The 19,968-nt window shown below is 45.3% G+C and overlaps 1 protein-coding gene and 1 long non-coding RNA gene across 3 annotated transcripts in view; one reads left to right on the top strand and one right to left on the bottom strand.

Moving 5' to 3' along the window:
• Window positions 1–5,109, bottom strand: part of LOC149972080 (uncharacterized) — a 185,096-nt gene extending 179,987 nt beyond the window's left edge. For both annotated transcript variants that reach the window (XR_016491916.1, XR_016491915.1), the window contains exons 1-2: window positions 4,968–5,109; window positions 4,538–4,599 (exon numbers count right to left, since the gene is read on the bottom strand). This is a non-coding gene — a long non-coding RNA (uncharacterized LOC149972080). The remainder of the gene's footprint in view (window positions 1–4,537; window positions 4,600–4,967) is intronic.
• The window catches only part of LOC110505403 (rho guanine nucleotide exchange factor TIAM2), a 104,925-nt gene that overhangs the window by 59,081 nt on the left and 25,876 nt on the right, over window positions 1–19,968 (top strand). Inside the window, exons 10-15 of the mRNA XM_036962805.2 lie at window positions 1,659–1,826; window positions 6,001–6,105; window positions 6,242–6,320; window positions 6,466–6,555; window positions 6,685–6,918; window positions 13,905–14,008. Coding sequence (XP_036818700.2) covers window positions 1,659–1,826; window positions 6,001–6,105; window positions 6,242–6,320; window positions 6,466–6,555; window positions 6,685–6,918; window positions 13,905–14,008 — 780 coding nt within the window. The remainder of the gene's footprint in view (window positions 1–1,658; window positions 1,827–6,000; window positions 6,106–6,241; window positions 6,321–6,465; window positions 6,556–6,684; window positions 6,919–13,904; window positions 14,009–19,968) is intronic.

Here is a 19,968-nt window from a genome sequence, read left to right as displayed (position 1 = left end):
ACTGCAGCTTCTGAGGCCCAGTGGCAGGACACAACCCAGCATTAATGCTAACCCCAACCTCATTGTTAATGTGGATAGGGAATAATTGGCCTAAGGGCCTCAGATGGTCTCCTGGAAAGAGCCTGTAAAGGCAGTCATTAATCCGTCACTAAACATGAAATCATCTGGATGGCACTTAGAACTAAATGGGGCTATTATTATCATGATGATGCTAAGTCTTTTTGTAGATCTGTGCAGATGTCGCCCGTCTAGACACGTTCCTCGCAAACTCTGCCAATAGCCCCCTGTAATCAATCCTCTTGTGTACACCATCATTATGATGGTTATTATATGAAACGACTCCACCCTGCAATGTCTAAATGGCTAATTGCATGACATCTCTGCACTGAACTTTGAGTCACTGCCAGTTTCTGCATCGGTTTAATGGAAACCTATTGATCTGTCCTCTGACTGTTTATCTCTCTCGCCATCTTGCCCTCTCTCTCTCGCCATCTTGCCCTCTCTCTCTCGTCATCTTGCCCTCTCTCTCTCTCGCCATCTTGCCCTCTCTCTCTCTCGCCATCTTGCCCTCTCTCTCTCTCGCCATCTTGCCCTCTCTCTCTCTCGCCATCTTGCCCTCTCTCTCTCTCGCCATCTTGCCCTCTCTCTCTCTCGCCATCTTGCCCTCTCTCTCTCTCGCCATCTTGCCCTCTCTCTCTCTCGCCATCTTGCCCCCTCTCTCTCGCCATCTTGCCCCCTCTCTCTCGCCATCTTGCCCTCTCTCTCTCGCCATCTTGCCCTCTCTCTCTCGCCATCTTGCCCTCTCTCTCTCGCCATCTTGCCCCCTCTCTCTCGCCATCTTGCCCTCTCTCTCTCGCCATCTTGCCCTCTCTCTCTCGCCATCTTGCCCTCTCTCTCTCTCGCCATCTTGCCCTCTCTCTCTCTCGCCATCTTGCCCTCTCTCTCTCTCGCCATCTTGCCCTCTCTCTCTCGCTATCTTGCCCTCTCTCTCTCTCTCGCCATCTTGCCCTCTCTCTCTCTCTCGCCATCTTGCCCTCTCTCTCTCTCTCGCCATCTTGCCCTCTCTCTCTCTCTCGCCATCTTGCCCTCTCTCTCTCTCTCGCCATCTTGCCCTCTCTCTCTCTCTCGCCATCTTGCCCTCTCTCTCTCTCTCGCCATCTTGCCCTCTCTCTCTCGCCATCTTGCCCTCTCTCTCTCTCGCCATCTTGCCCTCTCTCTCTCGCCATCTTGCCCTCTCTCTCTCGCCATCTTGCCCTCTCTCTCTCGCCATCTTGCTCTCTCTCTCTCGCCATCTTGCCCTCTCTCTCTCTCGCCATCTTGCCCTCTCTCTCTCGCCATCTTGCCCTCTCTCTCTCGCCATCTTGCCCTCTCTCTCTCTCGCCATCTTGCCCTCTCTCTCTCGCCATCTTGCCCTCCCTCTCTCGCCATCTTGCACTCCCTCTCTCGCCATCTTGCCCTCCCTCTCTCGCCATCTCGTCCTCTCTCTCGCCATCTCGCCCTCTCTCTCGCCATCTCGCCCTTTCTCTCTCTCGCCATCTCGCCCTTTCTCTCTCTCGCCATCTCGCCCTCTCTCTCTCTCGCCATCTTGCCCTCTCTCTCTCTCGCCATCTTGCCCTCTAACTCACCTTCTCTCTCTCCCGCCATCTCTCTACTTTCAGAGACTGGACAGCTTGGCCAACCACTACTCTCTGGCTCCCCCCGAGGGTGGCCTTTGGGAGAGCAGTGGAGAAACACTGACCTGTGTGTACATGCCCGACAGCCACGCCATCCAAGTGCCTATGAGACGAGACCACACAGTGGCGGATGTCGTCTCCCTAGCCTGCAAGGTGAGAGTCACAGAGAAGGGATTGTTATGATGTTCACGTTCCCAAAACTAAGCCCTGTGAGTGTTAATATAATGGCAGATCAATGTTTGACTTGAACAGAGGCACTTAAGAGAGAAGCTTTTACTTTAGGTTATGCCTTGCTTTTATTAACCCTGCTTTTATTTATTTTTTAAACGACACTCTGTCAATGTAATCATGTTAAAAGCTCCAATCTGTGAGTAATTTGACCAACCCACGCTCTACTGCCGTTTGTGACACACTAATGTATTTATTTATTCTTATGCCCATTGTAGAGCTCTGGCTTGTACAGTAGACAGTTCCAGATGTTTACTGTCTCTGTCTCATTGTCTGGCCGTCTCTGTCTCATTGTCTGGCCGTCTCTGTCTCATTGTCTGGCCGTCTCTGTCTCATTGTCTGGCCGTCTCTGTCTCATTGTCTGGCCGTCTCTGTCTCATTGTCTGGCCGTCTCTGTCTCATTGTCTGGCCGTCTCTGTCTCATTGTCTGGCCATCTCATTGTCTGTCTGGCCGTCCAACTCATTGGCCGCCCGTCTCATTGTCCGTCTGTCTCCCGGCCCACACACACTGCACTCTCTGACCTGTGTGTTGGCACATGTGACACACACTCACATGCCCTCCCTCTGTCTCTCAGGTGTGTGACAGAGTGGATGGCTAGCTAGTTCATTCTCACCCACACTTCTTGTGCCGGGACGATACCAGGATCGCGATACTTGTTAGTATCATAGCAAGGAGACACAAAGACGATTTTTAACTTCTTTAGGAAAACAGCCCTATTGTTGGAAATAAACATTGTCATCTGAACGATATCATAACCGCCATCGATAAGAGACAGTACTGTGCATCTGTATTCATTGACCTGGCTAAGGCTTTCGACTCTGTCAATCACAACATTCTTATCAGCAGACTCAACAGCCTTGGTTTCTCAAATGACTGCCTCGCTTGGTTCACCAACTACTTCTCTGATAGAGTTCAGTATGTCAATTCGGAGGGCCTGTTGTATGGACCTCTAGCAGTCTCTATGGGCTTGCCACAGGGTTCAATTCTCGGCCGGACTCTTTTCTCTGTATACATCAATGATGTAGCTCTCGCTGCTGGTGATTCTTTGATCCACCTCTACGCAGACGACACCATTCTGTATACATCTGGCCCTTCTTTGGACACTGTGTTAACTAACCTCCAGATGAGCTTCAATGCCATACAACTCTCTTTCTGTGGCCTCCAACTGCTCTTAAATGCAAGTAAAACTAAATGCATGCTCTTCAACCGATCGCTGCCTGCACCTGCCCACCCGTCTAGCATCACTACTCTGGTCGGTTCTGACTTGTGGACAACTACAAATACCTAGGTGTCTGGTTGGACTGTAAACTCTCCTTCCAGACTCACATTAAACATCTCCAATCCAAAATGTAATCTAGAATCGGCTTCCTATTTCGCAACAAAGCCTCCTTCACTCATGCTGCCAAACATACCCTCGTAAAACTGACCATCCTACCGATGCCCAACTTTGGCAATGTCATTTACAAAATAGCCTCCAACACTCTACTCAGCAAATTGGATGCAGTCTATCATAGTGCCATCGGTTTAGTCACCAAAGCCCCATATACTACCCACCGCTGCGACCTGTATGATCTCGTTGGCTTGCCCTCGCTTCATACTCGTCACCAAACCCACTGGCTCCAGGTCATCTAGAAGCGTCTGCTAGGTAAAGCCCCGCCTTATCTCAGCTCACTGGTCACCATAGCAGCACCCCCCGTAGCACGCGCTCCAGCAAGTATATCTCACTGGTCATCCCCAAAGCTAATTCTTCCTTTGGCCGCATCTCCTTCCAGTTCTCTGCTGCCAATGACTGGAACGAACTGCAAAAATCTCTGAAGCTGGAGTCTCTTACCTCCCTCACTAGCTTTAATCACCAGCTTTCAGAGCAGCTCACAGATCACTGCATCTGTACATAGCTCATCTGTAAATAACCCATCCAATCTACCTCATCCCCATACTGTATTTATTTATTTATCTTGCTCCTTTGCACCCCAGTATCTCAACTTGCACATTCATCTTCTGCACATCCTACCATTCCAGTGTTTAATTGCTATATTGTAATTACTTCGCCTATTACTTGGCTTACTTATTGCCTTGCCTCTCTTATCCTATCTCATTTGCACATGCTGTATATAGATTTTTCTACTGTATTATGGATTGTATGTTTGTTTATTCCATGTTTAACTCTGTGTTGTATGTGTGTATGTGCTTTGCTTTATCTTGACCAGGTCGCAGTTGCAAATGAGAACTTGTTCTTAACTAGCCTACCTAGTTAAATAAAGGTGAAATAAAAAATAAATCCAGAGTCACATTTGTTTTCCAAGCTAAAGCACACAATATTTATACAGCAGATTTTTAACCTTTCTGATCTCCCCATCCCGGATCCGGGTTCGTGAATACAGACTCAAGCTCATTACCATAACGCAACGTTAACTATTCATGAAAATCGCAAATGAAATGAAATAAATATGCTAGCTCTCAAGCTTAGCCTTTTGTTAACAACACTGTCATCTCAGATTTTCAAAATATGCTTCTCAACCATTGCAAAACAAGCATTTGTGTAACAGTATTGATGGCTAACGTAGCATTTAGCATTAGCATTCAGCTGGCAACATTTACACAAAAAAACAGAAAAGCATTCAAAAAAATAATTTACCTTTGAAGAACTTCAGATGTTTTCAATGAGGAGACTCTCAGATAGCAAATGTTCAGTTTTTCCTGAAAGATTATTTGTTTAGGACAAATCGCTCCGTTTTCTGCGTCACGTTTAGCTATGAAAAAACCCCTGTATCCAGGATTGTGTAAATCTATCAGCAAGCTCATTAGCATAACACAACGTTAACTATTTATGAAAATCGCAAATGAAATGAAATAAATATGCCATCTCTCAAGCTTAGCCTTTTGTAAACAACACTGTCATCTCAGATTTTCAAAATATGCTTCTCAACCATAGGAAAACAATCATTTGTGTAAAAGTAGCTAGCTAGAGTTAGCATTTCGCGTTAGCATTTAGCGTTAGCATTAGCGTTAGCATCCAGCACGCAACATTAACAAAAACATAAAAGCCTTCAAATAAAATCATTTACCTTTGAAGAACTTCTGATGTTTTCAATGAGGATACTCTCAGTTAGATAGCAGATGCTCAGTTTTTCCAAAAAGATTCCTTGTGTATTAGAAATAGCTCCGTTTTATACATCACATTTGGCTACCAAAAAAAATCCATAAATTCAGTCCTCAAAACGCAAACTTTTTTCCAAATTAACTCCATAATATCGACTGAAAACATGGCAAACGTTGTTTAGAATCAATCCTCAAGGTGTTTTTCACATATCTCTTCATTGATACATCGTTCTTGGACACATGCTTTCTCTCCTGAATCCCAGGAGAAAATGCCCGCACCTGAAGATTACGCACAAATTTAGACAAAGGACACCGGGCGGACCTCTGGAAAATGTAGTCTCTTATGGCCAATCTTCCAATGATATGCCTACAAATACGTCACAATGCTGCTAAGACCTTGGGCGAACGACAGAAAGTGTAGGCTCATTCCTTGCGCAATCACAGCCATATAAGGAGAGAATGGAAAACAGAGCTTCAGAAATTCTGCTAATTCCTGGGTGATGCATCATCTTGGTTTCGCCTGTAGAATGAGTTCTGGGGCACTTACAGACAAAATCTTTGCAGATTCTGAAACTTCAGAGTGTTTTCTTTCCAAAACTGTCAAGAATATGCATAGTCGAGCATCTTTTCGTGACAAAATATCGCGCTTAAAACGGGAACGTTTTTTATCCAAAAATGAAATAGCGCCCCTAGAGCTCTAAGAGGTTAAAGGACCGTGTTTTCATTTTTGCCATTTCGCGACGCTGGTATTGTCACAGCCCTACACACAGCACAGACACATGTACACACACACTTTATTAATTCCACAGGTCATACTCGATGCCACTTCATCTTAATCACCTTGGAGCTGTAAGTGAAGACATCCCATGTCACATGATACAACAGCACAGAAATAACCAAATGCCTTTTTTTGTTGAGACAAGGTATCTGGCCTAGACTAGTTGTATTTGCTGTGTGTTGCTGCATTCAGGGCGTTTTGACAGTGTTTTCCTGTCACAGTTGAATCAGCTGGACCCTAGCCTGCACTGCCTCAGACTACACAGATGCTTGGCCCAGAACGTAGAGGTCCGCACCCCTGCACCGAGCGAACTACTACATGACCTGGTGAGAAAACAAACTATTCAGCATAATACTTCCCTGGAAATGCATAGAACACTAACGTTGTTTAAGTTGTGTTTAACATCACTGGTTGACGTGTGGAGTTGTGGTTTCTAAGCTGAGTTGTCCCTCTTTTGTGCAGTTGTATGACGAGCTTGAGGTGTTCCTGCTGAATGTGTTCACCCTGCAGATGACCAGACCTGCCTGCACTGGGGACTTTGGTGAGTGTTTTTGTTCTCTAGCAGACAGGGCACCGTATGTGTGTCATTGCCACAGACATCCTAGAAATAATTGGCTGTATGTAATGATTATGGTCATTGCACCCTGCGAACCATCGTTGGCTCCTTCTCTCGTCTCTGTTGTCAGGCTTTGCTGTGACAGGCCACATAGACGGACAGAGGAACAGCCGCGTCTTTGTCAGTGAGGTGCTGTCTGATGGACTGGCCTTTAGTGAAGGTATGTTCACTTGACTTTGACTTCAACATGATTCATATTGAAATGTTCATACGTATCTCGATGGTACTGTGTAATTATAGTGTGCCCTTATTTCTTCCTGTGTTTGTTTTGTGTTCGTTCCTCTCCCAGGGCTGAGACCAGATGATGAGATTGTGGTTCTGAACGGTCGAGGTGTGTCCACTCTGGACCTGCGTCTGATCCAGATGTTGTTTTCGGAGCAGACCCTCCAGCTGACCCTCAGACGGGAAGCCGCGTCCACCTCACCCCTAAACTCTGGTCCCTCGACCCCGACCCCACTTCCCAACCAATCACAGCTGCTGCAGGACTTCCTGGACACACACCACCGTGCCAAGTCCACCACAGGTGAGATGGCCTACATACATACATACATACATACATACATACATACATACATACATACATACATACATACAGTTTTGTTTTTAGTTTTGGCAAGTCGGTTAGGACATCTACTTTGTGCATGACACAAGTCATTTTTCCAATAATTGTTTACAGACAGATTATTTAACTTATAATTCACTGTATCACAATTCCAGTGGGTCAGAAGTTTACATACAGCTTGGAAAATTCCAGAAAATGATGTCATGGCTTTAGAAGCTTCTGATAGGCTAATTGCCATAATTTGAGTCAATTGGAGGTGTACCTGTGGATGTACTTCAAGGCCTACCTTCAAACTCAGTGCCTCTTTGCTTGACATCATGGGAAAATCAAAGGAAATCAGCGAAGACCTCAGAAAATAAATTGTAGACCTCCACAAGTCTGGTTCATCCTTAGGAGCAATTTACAAACGCCTGAAGGTACCACGTTCATCTGTACAAACAATAGTACGCAAGTATAAACACCATTGGACCACGCAGCCGTCATACTGCTCAGGAAGGAGACGCGTTCTGTCTCCTAGAGATGAACGTACTTTGGTGCGAAAAGTGCAAATCAATCCCAGAACAACAGCAAAGGACCCTGTGAAGATTCTGGAGGAAACAGGTACAAAAGTATCTATATCCACAGTAAAAATGAGTCCTGTATCGACATAGCCTGAAAGGCCGCTCAGCAAGAAAGAAGCCACTGCTCCACCATAAAAAAGCCAGGCTACGGTTTGCAACTGCACACAGCGACAAAGATCATACTTTTTGGAGAAACTTCACAAAATAGATGGCATCATGAGGGAGGAAAATTATGTGGATATATTGAAGCAACATCTCAAGACATCAGTTAACACGTGGTCGCAAATGGGTCTTCCAAATGGACAATGACCCCAAGCATACTTCCAAAGTTGTGGCAAAATGGCTTAAGGTCAACAAAGTCAAGGTATTGGAGTGGCCATCACCAAGCTCTGACCGCAATCCTATAGAAAATCTGCGGGTAGAACTGAAAAAGTGTGTGCGAGCAAGGAGGCCTACAAACCTGACTCAGTTACTCCCAGCTCTGTCAGGAGGAATGGGCCAAAATTCACCCAACTTATTGTGGGAAGCTTGTGGAAGGCTACGTGAAACGTTTGACCCAAGTTAAACAATTGAAAGGCGGTGCTACCAAATACTAATTGAGTGTATGTAACCTTCTGACCCACTGGGAATGTGATGAAATAAATCAAATCTGAAATAAATAATTCTCTCTACTATTATTCTAACATTTCACATATTTAAAATAAAGTGGTGATCCTAGCTAACCTAAGACGGGGAATTTTTACTAGTATTAAATGTCAGGAATTGTGAAAAACGAAGTTTACATGTGTTTGGCTAAGGTGTATGTAAACCTCCGACTTCAACTGTGCGTACCCACTCACTAACGCACACACCCAGTACTGTGTCTTTGCCAAAAGGCTGGTATGCATCACTTCACAGGTCTTAACACAGTTACTACAACTGGCATCTATATTGTGTGACGGAGCTCAGCATCAGCTGGTGTACTGTGAAGCTGAGTTGTCACCAACAATCACAGTAGACAGACAGACTGATAATGCATTGATGTTGACCTTGGCTTAGTATTGTATACTGCATCTACTGTTCATTGAGTACAGTAAACATACTGCAAGTGTTCCTGGCTGTGGCAGGTGGCCGGTGAGAGAGAGTCAGGGTCATACTTCCACAGAATTGCTTCTACTTGGCAGCTACTGTGTGGGAGGACTGAGCCTACTGTCAGCATGTGTGGGTGCCACCAACACGTTCTCTGGAAACGGTCTATCGGCAAGCTGTTGCCCTGCCTTGCTTTTCTCCACCAGTGTGATATCATAATTGAAATGATGCCAGAATATCAGAAAAATGCTGATGGGTTCTGTGGAAATTTGTTTTTGGTATGAAATTACCATACCATGTTTTTAATTTTATTTTTTACCTTTATTTTAGCAGGAAGTCACCATTGAGACCAGTGTCTCTTTTTCAAGATAGCCCTCCAGTGGAGGCTGTTGAGGGGAGGATGGCCCATAGTAATGGCTGGAATGGTGTCAATGGAATGGTATCAAACACATCACAGATGAGGTTTCCATGTGGTTGATATCATTCCATTGACTCCATTCCAGCCATTATTAGTAGCCGTCCTCCCCTCAACAGCCTCCACTGGAGCCATGTACAGTGGGGGAAAAAAAGTATGTGAACCCTTTGGAGTTACCTGGATTTCTGCATAAATTAGTCATCAAATGTGATCTGATCTTCATCTAAGTCACAACAATAGACAAACACAGTCGACTTAAACTAATAACACACAAACAACTATACGCTTTCATGTCTTTATTGAACACACCATATAAACATTCACAGTGCAGGGTGGAAAAGGATGTGAACCCTTGGATTTAATAACTGGTTGACCCTCCTTTGGCAGCAATAACCTCAACCAAAGTTTTCTGTAGTTGCGGATCAGACCTGCACAACGGTCAGAAGGAATTTTGGACCATTCATCTTTACAAAACTTTATCAGTTCAGCAATATTCTTAGGATGTCTGGTGTGAACCGCTCTCGAGGTCATGCCACAGCATTTTAAATCGGGTTGAGGTCAGGACTCTGACTGGGCCACTCCTGAAGGCGTATTTTCTTCTGTTGAAGCTATTCTGTTGATTTACTTCTGTGTTTGGGTCATTGTCCTGTTGCATCACTCAACTTCTGTTGAGCTTCAATTGGCAGACAGATAGCCTAACGTTCTCCTGCAAAATGTCTTGATAAACTTGGGAATTCATTTTTCCGTCCGTGAAAGCCAGCTGTCCTGGCCCTGAGGCAGCAAAGCAGACCCAAACCATGATGCTCCCTCCACCATAGTTTTCAGTCGGGATGAGGTTTTGATGTTAGTGTGCTGTGCCTTTTTTTCTCCACACATAGTGTTGTTGTGTTCCTTCCAAGTAACTCAACTTTAGTTTAATCTGTCCACAGAATATTTTACCAGAAGCTCTGTGGAACATCCAGGTGCTCTTTTGAGAACTTCAGACGTGCAGCAATGTTTTTTTTGGACAGCAGTGGCTTTTTCCGTGGTGTCCTCCCATGAACACCATTCTTGTTTAGTGTTTTACGTATCGTAGACTCAACAGAGATGTTAGCATGTTCCAGAGAAGTCTTTAGCTGACACTCTATGATTCTTCTTAACCTCATTGAGCATTCTGCGCTGTGCTCTTGCAGTCATCTTTGCAGGACGGCCACTCCTAGGGAGTAGTAACAGTGCTGAACATTCTACATTTATAGACAGTTTGTCTTACTGTGGACTGATGAACATCAAGGCCTTTAGAGATACTTGTGTAACCCTTTCTAGCTTTATGCAAGTCAACAGTTCTTAATCTTAGGTCTTCTGAGATCTCCTTTGTTTGAGGCATGGTTCACACCAGGCAATGCTTCTTGTGAATAGGGCAAGGCAGCCCTAACCAACATCTCTAATCTCTTCTCATTGATTGGACTCCAGGTTAGCTGATTCCTGACTCCAATTAGCTTTTGGAAGTGGTTAGCCTGGGGGTTCACAAACTTTTTCCAACCTACACTGTGAATGTATAAATGATGTATTCAATATAGACAAGAAATATACAGTAATATGTGTGTTATTAGTTTAAGCACACTGTGTCTATTGTGACTAAGTTGAAGATCAGATCACGTTTTATGGCCAATTTTATGCAGAAATCCAGGTAATTCCAAAGGGTTCACATACTTTTTCTTGCCACTGTATATACGATTTCATAGGACAGAAAAAACAAATACGATATAAAACGAGTAAAATACAGCAGGACACATATTGCACAGACAAACATAAACATACACAAAACACAATCAACTAAAACAAACACATTTTAAACATTATATTAAAAAGAAACAAATTAATCATTTAACAAAGGATTTGGTTGACATTTCTCTCTCACTCTCTCACTCTCTCACCCTCACACACAGTCCTCCCTACGTCTGCTTATGTCTGTAGAGATGCGGACTTAGATGATCTTTTTGTCACTTACGCCCTGCGAATGAACCACAGACTTCCTGCTTTGAGAGTCAAATACTTCCTCAGAACCCATCAGCCCTATTGGCCCTTCAGAGTCAAGTGGACCGACGTCAGCAGCAAAAAAGGTGTGGAAGGCTTGGAACACGTGTGTTCAGGGGAGAGAGGCAGTGTTGTGATAAGGTGGAGTATTACTGAAGGTCTCTGTATTGAAGGCGTAGTTTCCAGGACTGACACGGTGAGGCAGTGTTCTGGAGTAAAGCCTACCCCCTATGCAGCCAGCTGGGACAGTCACAGTTGGATGAGCATGCTTTGGTCTTTTTTAAATTGCACAACATTTCACTTCTCTGGTTGGCGATACTTTCAAAGGTAAGGGTATCATAGTAAATGGCCATGTTTTTTTCGCCACACATCTATATGTGTCACGTCTTTTTAAAGAAGTGCCTGTTATAGACTGGAAATGAAGTTTGTGTCATTTCTTTTGCTGGTGATGCTTCAGTCTATAGTCCTTCTACACTGAGTGGACAAAAAAAATAGGAACACCGTCCTAATAATGAGTTGCACTCAGAACAGTCTCAATTCGTCGGGGCATGGACTCTACACGGTGTCAAGCGTTCCACAGGGATGTTGGCCCGTGTTGACTCCAATGCTTCCCACAGTTGTGTCAAGTTGGCTGGATGTCCTTTGGGTGGTGGACCATTCTTGATACACACAGGAAACTGTTGAGCGTGAAAAACCCAATGGCGTTGCAGTTCTTGACGCACTCAAACCGGTTCACCTGGCACCCACTACCATACATACCGTGTTCAGAGGCACTTAAATGTTTTGTGTGCCCATTCACCCTCTGAATGGCACGCATACACAATCCATGTCTCAATTGTCTCAAGGCTTAAAAATCCTTATTAAACCTGTCTCCTCCCCTTCATCTACACTGCTTGAAGTGGATTTAACAAGTGACATCAATAAGGGATCATAGCTTTCCCCAGGATTCACCTGGTCAGTTTATGAAATGGGAAGAGTTCCTAATATTTTGAACACTGTAGTTTTGCCTGATAGGATGAATTTCCATGCAGCAAGTTAAATATGAGGGATTTTCTCACCATGCTATTTATACAGTAGGGTTTTCATGTCATTATGCTTCATTTATTCTGAGTATGAGAACTGAGAAGGTTTCTCTTTTGAGTATTTGGGGTGTTGAGTTCTCACAGTTTGTACTAGAGAAGTGGCTCCTTTTCCGTTCCGGTGACCACCGAATCCTCATCAAAAGCTCTCGCGGACCACCATTTGCGTGGTTGCGGAATATTTATAATATAAAATATCTTGCCATCAACTAGTTGAAAACCACTGTGCTGGAGAGAGTTAAATACAGTCATTTGTCACTACAACATCCTGAACCAAAACCACAGGCAACACTTCACACTGCAGGACTGGTGATGACATGCAGTAAAACTTACCGAAAACTGTGTAGCCACTGGCTTTTCACTTAGTTGAAGATAAAACCATCTTACACAGTGCACCCCCCCCCCCCCCCCCCCCCCCCCCCCCCCCACACACACACACACACTAGTGAGAGATGAGATAGAGGCCAGCAACATGGGTGCAGTTTCCTCCTCTACCTCTAGAGGGGGTGCTATCCCAGTCAGGCTAATGAGGGTGATGAGAGGTAAACTCTGAACCATCCTGGAGTGTGCCAACATCACGCTATACCACTCTATAGTAGAAGGCAGCACCCCTGGTGTGTGTTGGAAATGTTCTGTGGCATGTTATATTGACTTGAGATGTGCGTGGCAGGGTTATAACAGTCATAACTTGTCATGACCTGAAGTAATATGGTTGTAACACTGTCATCAGCCATATATTTACACCTGTTGTGACATACACTGCACGGTTGGTTATGACACCTATATAAGAGGGTTAAAACCAACGTTTATTGAAATGTTTTTTCCCTGCCAAGACGTTTCCTCTCGTTTTAGGTTGCTTCTTAAGTCCTCTGTTGTTGTTGTAACAAATTATTTACAGTCATGTTTGTTTCATCATATTTGAAATAGCTTACAGGAAATACACTTTATGACACTGTCATAAAGCATTATGACCATCCTGTGTCACTTTACTTAGTGCGTGTCTGACATCAATGTGTGCACAATTACAATAATATTCATTTTAATATGGTCAATTTCAGAAAATTGTATATAACATGAACATAGTGTTGACAAATAGGCTATGGTGTAATGTTGTTGCCATGTGTGGTGGGTTTTGACACTCTTGTGTAGGTGTCATAACCAGCCGTACATATCGGTCTAAAGGTCTAAATATATGTCATGACAGGTCTAAATATATGTCATGACAGGTCTAAATATATGTAATGACAGGTCTAAATATATGTCATGACAGGTCTAAATATATGTCATGACAGGTCTAAATATATGTCATGACAGTGTTATGACCAGGTTATGTCAGCTGTTATGACATGTGATGACCTGGTTATGACTGTGTCAGCGGCAGGGTGTCCTGGTGGTTAGAGCGTTGGACTAGTAACCGGAAGGTTGCAAGGTCAAATCGATTTCCAAATGATTTCCCACAAGCCTGTGAGTTTGTTAGAAACAGGGAGGGCGGGTAGATGTCCCTACCAGCCCCAGTAACTGTAATCCGATCTAGCCCCAGTTAATCCAGCCAGGTGCCTTTTTAACCAGGAGCAGCGTGTGGCTGAGCCCTTTCCCAAAATGGGATTTTCAGGAAAGATACAACAAGAGTATATTATCAACAGCTTTCTCCTAAGACCACGTCTAACAAACTAGAGGATTTGTTTTTTTGTCTGACTAGTGGGAAGACCTCTTCTCTGTGATGTTTATTGTGACGGTTGTTAGAATGCTGCATGGCCAAGATGGTCAACTAAAGAAAAATCACTGAACATTGCTGTGTCTCTCTCTCCTCAGATGTGTCCTTGGTGCCAGAGGTCCCTGGTGAGTCCCTAGGTTCTGGGCTGGAGAATCGTCTACAACACTCCCGCCACAGCCACAGGGCCGTACAACACAGCAAGGTAAGATTGAATGAACGCTGCGCCCGCTGGCACTGTCCATACTGGGTTCAATGAGTCGGCATAAACATACTGAGAGGAAGTCGGACACATAGCAACAGTACAAGCATATGAATCTTAAGGTCCCATTAATCAATATACACAGCAGACGACCACACTAGGTTCCACTCCTATCAGCTAAAAATAAGAAGAAGCTGTTCCAGTGGGCATGCGATCACAAACAATCCCGGTTCCTGTTGCGTCATGCTGATGGCAGAGTCATGATTTGAAGTACGCATCATGAGTCCATGGACCCATCCTTTCTGGTGTCAACGGTACATGCTGGTGGCGGTGGTGTAATGGTGTGGGTAATGTTTCCCTGGCACATGGTATGTCCCTTGGTACCAATTGAGCAACATTTGAACTCCACACCTTGTAGAATCCACACCCCAAAGAATTCTGGCTGTTCCGGAGGCAAGAGGGTAGTCTGACCCAGTACTTGATGGGTGTACCTAATAAAGTATATATGTGTGCAAATTAGTGTGTGAGCTGTGCATATATAAATGTGTGCTTGGAACCCCTCATCAGGGACAGCTGTGGCAGCGGGGCTGAAGACGTCTTGGCACCACCCTTAAAGATCTCTATATAATTACGCTGGCCTCAGTCTACAGACAGCTTATTACTGTCACACTCCGAGAGAGATGCCCTTTGTCTCAGTCTAACGCCCATACTGTCAACACTCCCTCTGCCTGCTACTAACCTTCACTCTGTCATTGTCTGAGGCCCCAACACCCTAGATAGACACCCAGAATAGCAGGAAGTTTTAATGACAGAGTCAGGGTTGGCCATGCCGGGTCCTAGCCCTCAGTAGAAGCAGCAGAGGCATTGTACTGAACCTGAAAGCCTGGCCCTCTGCTAGCTCCCTGGCTCGACACCTGGCATAGATGGAGAATAGACGTGAAGCTGTTCTCTCTCTGTAGGTATTAGAATTAGAACAGTAGATTAGTCTGGAGGTTGTTGTTCCTTCCTATCTTGGTAAAAAATTGTTGGCAAGCGTTTTTATAATCAAGCCTACTTTTTTAATTTCAAGCTTGTTGTGTGATCATGTTCGGTTTTGGGAGTCCTTAGTGACTAGGTTATCTCTGTAGCAGGGAAAGGCTAGGTGACGGCTAGTGCACCTCAGCTTTCATCACAGCTCCACTTTTCCTACTGTAAGTATGCAAATGGCGGCTGTCCAGTGATGATTCAATTGATGTTTATTTTTGTCCCAGGGAGTTTTTGTTGTTGTCTTTTTTTTATTTTTTTAAATGTAAATAATAACTTATTTAAGTCATTAAAGTGTATTTATGCGTCATGTTTGAAAGCTTTCTGCATTATGGTAATAAAACCGACCGATTTTAGAGATGGGGAAAAGTATCTATGCCAAGCTTTATTATAGGGTTGCATTAATGAGACCAGTCATCTGGAGGGCCAGGTTTTAATGATCCTCACTTCAGTGGACTGAAACGTAACATTGCAGCTCAGAGGAGAGAGAACGATCTGTATGCTGTTTGATGCTCCTAAAAATCTCCCTCGAGACTGTAAACACGGGCTGGAAATAGTGAATATCTAGGCTGGCCATTTGCCTGCACCCCTGTGTCTACAACTTGTAGACAGCAGGTTGTCAATGTGTAATGTAATGCCCCTATACACTGTTCCATTAGACATTACAGTGATACTATGCACTAAACCATATAGGCATGGTATGTCCCAGTGGGCTCTGTTAAGTCTCTGTAATAGCAGGTCTGAGGTCAGTGAAGAGGTGGATTAGAAAAGACCGGCTCCTCAGCTCTCGCTCTGTTTGCCCAGTGACAAGAATGAGTCCCGCTGCACTGGGATCTGCACTGCAGTACCTCTGACTGCTGCTGCTGCACCGGACACAGTGTTTGTCTTCGTACCAGCGGAGAGGTACCGGAGGCTGTGCGGGTGGGCTTGTGTGTAATTGGAAGGTGTGTGTGTGTGGGGAGGAGTGTTTGTACAATTGCATGCGTGTGTGAACGAGAGATACTGAGACAAATAGGTACCATGCAGTAAAAGCGAGCACTGTGAGATTTTGTTGTGGCAAATCTGATAGCTGTCAAGAACGGTTGGAATTTCGCCTCACTACCGGAGTCAGTTTGTGCCCCGGAGCGGAAACAAAACAATTTAGTCAATGGGTAGAAAATCACCTGTGTTTCAGGCAGAATCAGTGCCCACCGCAGCCTGCCAGCCAGCCTGTGACTGAATGGAGATGGATGGGAAGGAAAGACTCATTTCAAGCCTCTTGTCACAGAATGTAATCGCCTGCCGCGGAACACTGACTGACTTTGATTAATTGGTCTAGTGGTTTCCAATTTTCTCATATTAAAACGGTGAGCAGCTGCTACCAAAGCACAGTTAACTCAGTATTTACCCTAGTGCTCTGACACTAGATGAGGTTCCCCACTGCCATGCTGCCAAGTTGTTGTTGTTGTTTGGGGACCCCCCCCCCCCCCCGGTAGTATGGTACTGTAGGTCCCATGGCAGCAGCACACCTGACTGAGGGAGCTGACACTGAATGTCACAGAATATCACCTAGATACTTCTGCTACAGCAACACTGTTTACATCAACACCATGACACAACCAAAACTCTTTTTAAACCACATTTACCACATTTTGTTGTAACACCAGGCTGTTGTAGTCATTAATACCAGTGTAATGTTTCTTATTGGACTTTGTGAGGTTGGGGTAGTTGACCAGTAGCATTTCATTGGCTACATTGCGCCATATGGAATGATGTTGCCTCGGACAGTCACCTTATTATTTAGGACGTCGCGTTAGGTTCCAGTGCTTTAGGTTCCAGTGTGTTAGGTTCCAGTGCTTTAGGTTCCAGAGTGTTAGGTTCCAGTGTGTTAGGTTCCAGTGTGTTAGGTTCCAGTGCGTTAGGTTCCAGTGCGTTAGGTTCCAGTGCGTTAGGTTCCAGTGCGTTAGGTTCCAGTGCGTTAGGTTCCAGTGCGTTAGGTTCCAGTGCGTTAGGTTCCAGTGCGTTAGGTTCCAGTGCGTTAGGTTCCAGTGCGTTAGGTTCCAGTGCGTTAGGTTCCAGTGCGTTAGGTTCTAGTGCACAGTCCTCGTGATAGTTTTTCAGCTCCATGAGGGTGTGTAGTAAACCTCATAACTCCCAACAGGAGCTGTACAACTGGCAATGGCATGAAGTTGTTGTGCTACACATACCATTTGCCAACAGGCTGAGTAGAGTAAGCTCCTTAACTTCCTCCAACCCTTAACTAAGAGGGATTTGACAGTGCATAGAGCAGTAACCACATCCTTCCATTACAGTAGCCTCGCTCGCCGCCAATATCGAAAGTAGGCCTGTCCCATTTTTCCATATAGACACATCCTATGTGTTTTAATCACATTTAGCTCTATTCACTGAGCTTGTCTGATGCTTTAAGCACACTGTGTGATTCAATCATTTACACACACAAATGACTAGAGGTAGTCCGACCGCAATTGATTTGATTGTGCCGGGCCGGGCTCAGACTTGCTCCACTGTGTTAAAAAAAGACAGTGAGTGACTGTGACTAGCATCCATTGTCTCCCTCTCCTCCCTGCTGCAGCGACCACCACACATGAACAGTGTGTATAGTGTTGTCTCCCTCTCCTCCCTGCTGCAGCGACCACCACACATCAACAGTGTGTATAGTGTTGTCTCCCTCTCCTCCCTGCTGCAGCGACCACCACACATCAACAGTGTGTATAGTGTTGTCTCCCTCTCCTCCCTGCTGCAGCGACCACCACACATCAACAGTGTGTATAGTGTTGTCTCCCTCTCCTCCCTGCTGCAGCGACCACCACACATCAACAGTGTGTATAGTGTTGTCTCCCTCTCCTCCCTGTTGCAGCGACCACCACACATCAACAGTGTGTATAGTGTTGTCTCCCTCTCCTCCCTGTTGCAGCGACCACCACACATCAACAGTGTGTACAGGGCTGTCCGTGTTGCTGAAGCTGCAAAATAATTACAGCCATTTCTGTTGCACCATTGTTCTTGCGTAATATAACCATATACAATTTAAGTAGCACATGTCTTAGAGTGATGGACTGTGCCACCCCCACGGTCCCCACAATGGATCAGTCCACTCAGACAGGCGCCAATCAGACCAGTGTCTTGTACACCATGATTTGTTTTCTACTGCTCGACTAAAGAAATCTCAGTCAACCAACATCCTATCGACCAACCAAACAATCAACCACTAAATGGGGTCAGCCCTAATCCAATTACTTAGTTTGCTTCACCAATGATTTAGTGATTGTGGGAAATCCACAAATGATCCTTACAGGAACTGACTGGGCAGCGTACTGTAAATGGCAGCGTGTATTTTGGGTGCTATACCCGTTAAGAAATCCGTTGCTCTGTTCTAGGCTAAGAACGTAAGAAAGGTGTTTTCATCACCTTTTTAAACTGTGTGAATGTGAGAGGTGAGACATGCTCTCCAGTTACTTCGTTATTACTACTCTCCTCTTTACGGCTTTTGAACCACAACAGCCAGCAAAGACCAATGGACTCTAGAAAGAAAGACCTACAGCCTCATTAACCTTCTCCCACCTACTTACCTCCTCCTTGGGAAACTCCGACGTCCCCAGTCCCTCCTCCAGGACCTGCCTATTGGAGGGGGTGTAGTGGGTGGCGGTGATGATGACTAAGTCTATCAGTCACCATATGGCTGTGACTAGCCTAATAATCTGGGCTTATTGCTGGGAAGTTGCCCCAGCGTCTGGAGCGGCCCTAATGCAGAGAGACCGAGGGAGAGGAGGGATAGACCTATCGAGAGAGGCTTAAGAGGGCTCGCCGGAGGAGGAGAAGAAGAGGCGAGCTGGTGTGCATTGGAATGGCAGCCTTATACCATGGCTCAGGGCCGGGTGGAGGTTTGATTGCTGAGAGGAGGAGGGGGACGGTGGCGGAGGAGCAGGAGGAAGAGGCCAGGCCCTGCGTCTACCTCACCACCCTGATCCAGCTGTTCATCAGGGACCAGTCCCCAGCCCAGGCCCTGTGCTCCATGCTGGCCATGTGCTGGTTTTGGTCAGGTGGCTGTGAGGCCGAGGAGAAGGATCTGTTTCTGGGCTCGGCCCTGCTCACCCTCAGACAGCTGTTGAAAGACAAGCTGGACCTGCTGCTGGATGACATGGCTGGATGTGTGGCCTGTGAGAAACCTACGGTACCCAACCCACGCGCTGGACTCCTGGTAACCCAACACTGTCCTTTCTAGTTGTTTGGCCAGGGTTATTTTAGTTAGTATGTTTAGGACAGGTCACATAGTGTTAGTAGGTGTCAATGTTTTTATGTGCTGACACGTCCCTGTTTGTCCAACCTGCCTCTACTAATGATTCATTTAAGCAATAAGGCCTGACATGGAAACCAAACCGGCTGCGCTTGTGCGCCATCGTGTATAAATGAATTTTCCCCTACACCAAACGCGATCACGACACGCAGTTTAAAATATCAAAACAAACTCTGAACCAATTACATTCATTTGGGGACAGGTCGAAAAGCATGAAATATTTATGGCAATTTAGGTAGTTAGCTTGCACTTGCTAGCTAATTTGTCCTATTTAGCTAGCTTGCTGTTAGCTAATTTGCCCTGGGATATAACATTGAGTTGTTATTTTACCTGAAATGCACAAGGTCCTCTACTCCGACAATGAATCCACACACAAAACGGTCAACCGAATCATTTCTAGTCATCTCTCCTCCTTCCAGGCCTTTTCATCTTTGAACTTATATGGTGATTGGCATCTTAACTTTCATAGTATTACCACGACGACCGGCAACACAGTTTGTCTTTCAATCACCCACGTAGGTATAACCAATGAGGAGATGGCACGTGGGTACCTGCTTCTATAAACCAATGAGGAGATGGGAAAGGACTTCTATTTTAACCCTTGTCAACGCAGACGCTCGTTGGCGCGCAGGAGCAGTGTGGGTGC

The sequence above is a fragment of the Oncorhynchus mykiss genome, chromosome 25, assembly GCF_057628025.1.
Source record: "Oncorhynchus mykiss isolate SJ-2025 chromosome 25, ASM5762802v1, whole genome shotgun sequence".
Lineage (NCBI taxonomy): Eukaryota > Metazoa > Chordata > Actinopteri > Salmoniformes > Salmonidae > Oncorhynchus > Oncorhynchus mykiss.
The sequence above is the reverse complement of the archived record's forward strand: the minus strand, read 5'-3'. Positions and strand labels throughout refer to the sequence as shown.